General features: G+C 37.6%; 1 protein-coding gene across 1 annotated transcript in view; it reads left to right on the top strand.

The window, feature by feature from the left end:
* Positions 1-4,517: 4,517 nt before the first annotated feature.
* ace2 (angiotensin I converting enzyme 2) overlaps positions 4,518-6,000 on the top strand; it is a 37,726-nt gene continuing 36,243 nt past the window's right edge. Inside the window, exon 1 of the mRNA XM_062036787.1 lies at positions 4,518-4,527. Coding sequence (XP_061892771.1) covers positions 4,518-4,527 — 10 coding nt within the window. The remainder of the gene's footprint in view (positions 4,528-6,000) is intronic.

Here is a 6,000-nt window from a genome sequence, read left to right on the forward strand (position 1 = left end):
GTGTCCGCAAAAGGTGCGACGAGGAGGCACATCCAAACAAATCGACCCCCCCTCCCTCCCTCCCTCCCTCCCGCCCCCCCCCAAAAGAAAAAGAAAAAAAAAAGAAAAAGAAAAAAAAAAGAGGCTCAACAAGCTCACGTGCTTATTCAGTCCAAAGTTCCGCCGGAGATGGTGAGGATGAGGATGAGGATGAGGATGATGGGCATGAGGATGAAGATGACGATGAGGATGAGGACGCTGCTGCTGCTGCTGCGGGCATCACGCACGCTGCTGCCGCTCGCTCGCGCGCACGCGCACGCACACGCACAGGCAGGACGCGCCGAAGCTCGGGTCGCTGGCGTGAGGATGCGCGTCGCCTCTGGATCGTCTCGGTTCACCGTCAAGGCGGACGGCAGCACCCGGAAGCCCTGTCGGGGCTTTTCAAAATAAGACGCCGATTCTGGAAGGCAGGGCTAAATTGGGGCACCGAAAACATGAGAATAAAAACATGAGAATGAATACGTGAGCATACATACATACATGAGAATAAACACATGAGAATATAAACATCAATATAAATACATGAGAATAAACACATGACAATATAAACATGAGTATATAAATACATGAGAATAAACACATGAGAATATAAACATGAGTATATAAATACATGAAAATAAACACATGAGAATATAACATCAATATAAATACATGAGAATAAACACATGAGAATATAAACATGAGTATATAAATACATGAGAATAAAAACATGAGAATACATACTTGAGAAGAGAAACATGAGAATAAACACATGAGAATATAAACATGAGTATATAAATACATGAGAATAAAAACATGAGAATACATACTTGAGAAGACAAACATGAGAATAAACACATGACAATATAAACATGAATATATAAATACATGAGAATAAAAACATGAGACTACATACTTGAGAAGAGAAACATGAGAATAAACACATGAGAATATAAACATGAGTATATAAATACATGAGAATAAACACATGAGAATATAAACATGAGTATATAAATACATGAGAATAAACACATGAGAATATAAACATAAATATAAATACATGAGAATAAACACATGAGAATATAAACATGAGTATATAAATACATGAGAATAGAAACATGAGAATACATACTTGAGAAGAGAAACATGAGAATAAACACATGACAATATAAACATAGGAAAAAAAACTTGAGAATAAAACCATGAAAATAAATACATGAGAATATAAACATGAAAATAAAAAACATGACAATAAATACATGAGGATAAATACATGAGAATATAAACATGAGCATATAAACATGGGAATATAAACAATAGAATATAAACATTAGAATAAACACATGAGAATAAATGCATGACATTAAAAACATGACAATAGGTACATGACAATAAATACATGAGAACAAAAACATGATAAAAAATACATTCGAATAAGTACATGACAATAAATACATGAGAATAAAAGCACAGGGACATGACAATGTAAACATGCAAATAAAAACATGAGAAAAAATACATGACAATAAGTACATGAGAATATAAATATGAGAATAAATACATGCAAATAAAAACATGAGAATAAATACCTGACTATAAGTACATGATAATACAAACATGAGAATAAATACATGAGAATAAAAACATGAGAATAAATATAAGAACATACAAATATCACAGACTACCACTACAAAACAATGTACTACATACAAATATCACAGACTACCATTACAAAACAATGTACTACATACAAATATCACAGACTACCACTACAAAACAATGTACTACATACAAATATCACAGACTACCACTACAAAACAATGTACTACATACAAATATCACAGACTACCACTACAAAACAATGTACTACATACAAATATCACAGACTACCACTACAAAACAATGTACTACATACAAATATCACAGACTACTACTACAAAACAATGTACTACATACAAATATCACAGACTTCCACTACAAAACAATATACTACATACAAATATCACAGACTACCACTACAAAACAATGTACTACATACAAATATCACAGACTACCACTACAAAACAAAGTACTACATACAAATATCACAGACTACCACTACGAAACAATGTACAACATACAAATATCACAGACTGCCACTACAAAACAATATACTACATACAAATATCACAGACTACCACTACAAAACAATGTACTACATACAAATATCACAGACTACCACTACAAAACAATGTACTACATACAAATATCACAGACTACCACTACAAAACAATGTACTACATACAAATATCACAGACTACCACTACAAAACAATGTACTACATACAAATATCACAGACTGCCACTACAAAACAATGTACTACATACAAATATCACAGACTACCACTACAAAACAATGTACTACATACAAATATCACAGACTACCACTACAAAACAATATACTACATACAAATATCACAGACTACCACTACAAAACAATGTACTACATACAAATATCACAGACTACCACTACAAAACAATGTACTACATACAAATATCACAGACTACCACTACAAAACAATGTACTACATACAAATATCACAGAGTACTACTACAAAACAATGTACTACATACAAATATCACAGACTAGAAGTACAAAACAATGTACTACATAACAAATATCACAGACTACCACTACAAAACAATGTACTACATACAAATATCACAGACTACCACTACAAAACAATGTACTACATACAAATATCACAGACTAGAAGTACAAAACAATGTACTACATACAAATATCACAGACTACCACTACAAAACAATGTACTACATACAAATATCACAGACTACCACTACAAAACAATGTACTACATACAAATATCACAGACTACCACTACAAAACAATGTACTACATACAAATATCACAGACTACCACTACAAAACAATGTACTACATACAAATATCACAGACTGCCACTACAAAACAATGTACTACATACAAATATCACAGACTACCACTACAAAACAATGTACTACATACAAATATCACAGACTACCACTACAAAACAATGTAGTACATACAAATATCACAGACTACTACTACAAAACAATGTACTACATACAAATATCACAGACTACCACTACAAAACAATGTACTACATACAAATATCACAGACTACCACTACAAAACAATGTACTACATACAAATATCACAGACTACCACTACAAAACAATGTACTACATACAAATATCACAGACTACCACTACAAAACAATGTACTACATACAAATATCACAGACTACCACTACAAAACAATGTACTACATACAAATATCACAGACTACCACTACAAAACAATGTACTACATACAAATATCACAGACTACCACTACAAAACAATGTACTACATACAAATATCACAGACTACCACTACAAAACAATGTACTACATACAAATATCACAGACTACCACTACAAAACATGATCGTAATGTAAGACATGTTTATTTTCTTCATGTGAGGGTTTCCTCTAAACTGACAAAATACTTGTGGCGGTGGGGGCGTGGTTAGGGGCGTGGTCGATATGACGTCATCACATGATTTGCTCTGATGCATATATTCTTTAAAAAGAAAGTAATATACATTTAAAACAAATCTGTAATTAATAAGTATAATATGAACATATATTACACACACTTGCTTCACGTTGCTGGGAGTGTGGTGACGCTGACAGTACCGAACACGTCCAGAGGAGGGCGCTGGTTCCTCCTCACTCTTTCAGGGCTTTTCCATTGACAACTAAAGCTGGCAAATTATTTCAATGGAAGACTTGAATTTTCTTTTTTATTCTTTTTTTCAAGACGTTGACAGAAAGTGAAAGTGAAAGTGAAAACACTTGGTGTACAATTTCTGCATGAATACAACATCTTCCAAGACCCTAGCACAGGTGGCCTAAGACCCATAGCACATGGTGCAAGACTCCTAGCACAGGTGGTCCAAGTCTCCTAGCACAAGTGGTCCAAGACTTCTAGCACATGTTGCAAAACTCTTAGCACAGGCTGTCCAAGACTTCTAGCACAGGTGGTCTAAGACTCTTAGCACAGGTGCTCTAAGACTCTTAGCACATGGTCCAAGAAGCCTAGCACAGGTGGTTCAAGACCCATAGCACTTGGTGTAAGACTCTTAGCTCAGGTGGTCTAAGACTCTTAGCACATGGTCCAAGAAGCCTAGCCCAGGTGGTTCAAGACCCATAGCACATGGCGCAAGACTCTTAGCACAGGTGGTCTAAGACTCTTAGCACATGGTCCAAGAAGCCTAGCACAGGTGGTTCAAGACCCATAGCACATGGCGCAAGACTCTTAGCTCAGGTGGTCTAAGACTCTTAGCACATGGTCCAAGAAGCCTAGCACAGGTGGTTCAAGACCCATAGCACATGGCGCAAGACTCTTAGCTCAGGTGGTCTAAGACTCTTAGCACATGGTCCAAGAAGCCTAGCACAGGTGGTTCAGGACCCATAGCACATGGCGCAAGGCTCTTAGCACAGGTGGTCCAAGGCTCCTAGCACATGGTCCAAGAAGCCTAGCCCAGGTGGTTCAAGACCCATAGCACATGGCGCAAGACTCTTAGCACAGGTGGTCTAAGACTCTTAGCACATGGTCCAAGAAGCCTAGCACAGGTGGTTCAAGACCCATAGCACATGGCGCAAGACTCTTAGCACAGGTGGTCTAAGACTCTTAGCACATGGTCCAAGAAGCCTAGCACAGGTGGTTCAAGACCCATAGCACATGGCGCAAGACTCTTAGCACAGGTGGTCTAAGACTCTTAGCACATGGTCCAAGAAGCCTAGCACAGGTGGTTCAAGACCCATAGCACATGGCGCAAGACTCTTAGCACAGGTGGTCTAAGACTCTTAGCACATGGTCCAAGAAGCCTAGCACAGGTGGTTCAGGACCCATAGCACATGGCGCAAGACTCTTAGCACAGGTGGTCCAAGGCTCCTAGCACATGGTCCAGTTTGATGTGTGCCTAGAGCACCCAGTTTGATGCCCTAGGGGATCTTTGGAGGTACTGCACCAAGTCCTTGTGTTCATCAGTGTAGTATAATGTGTAGTAAACATGTAAGTGTGTGTGTGTGTGTGTATGTGTGTGTGTGTGTGTGTGTGTCACACTTTATTGTGTAGTATAAGGAGTAGTAAACATGTAAGTGTGTGTGTGTGTGTGTGTGTGTGTGTGTATGTGTGTGTGTGTGTGTGTGTGTGTGTGTGTGTGTGTCACACTTTATTGTGTAGTATAAGGAGTAGTAAACATGTAAGTGTGTGTGTGTGTGTGTGTGTCACACTTTATTGTGTAGTATAGTGTGTAGTAAACATGTAAGTGTGTGTGTGTGTGTGTGTGTCCATGTGTGTCACACCTTATTGTGTAGTATAATGTGTAGTAAACATGTAAGTGTGTGTGTGTGTGTGTGTGTGTGTGTGTGTCCATGTGTGTCACACCTTATTGTGTAGTATAATGTGTAGTAAACATGTAAGTGTGTGTGTGTGTCCATGTGTGTCACACCTTATTGTGTAGTATAATGTGTAGTAAACATGTAAGTGTGTGTGTCCGTGTGTGTCACACCTTATTGTGTAGTATAATGTGTAGTAAACATGTAAGTGTGTGTGTGTGTGTGTGTGTGTGTGTGTGTGTGTGTGTGTGTGTGTCCATGTGTGTCACACCTTATTGTGTAGTATAATGTGTAGTAAACATGTAAGTGTGTGTGTGTGTGTTTGTCCATGTGTGTCACACCTTATTGTGTATTATAATGTGTAGTAAACATGTAAGTGTGTGTGTCCATGTGTGTCACACCTTATTGTGTAGTATAATGTGTAGTAAACACGTAAGTGTGTGTGTGTGTGTGTGTCACACCTTATTGTGTAGTATAATGTGTAGTAAACATGTAAGTGTGTGTGTCCATGTGTGTCACACCTTATTGTGTAGTATAATGTGTAGTAAACATGTAAGTGT

Source organism: Entelurus aequoreus, linkage group LG02 (genome assembly GCF_033978785.1).
Source record: "Entelurus aequoreus isolate RoL-2023_Sb linkage group LG02, RoL_Eaeq_v1.1, whole genome shotgun sequence".
Taxonomy (NCBI): domain Eukaryota; kingdom Metazoa; phylum Chordata; class Actinopteri; order Syngnathiformes; family Syngnathidae; genus Entelurus; species Entelurus aequoreus.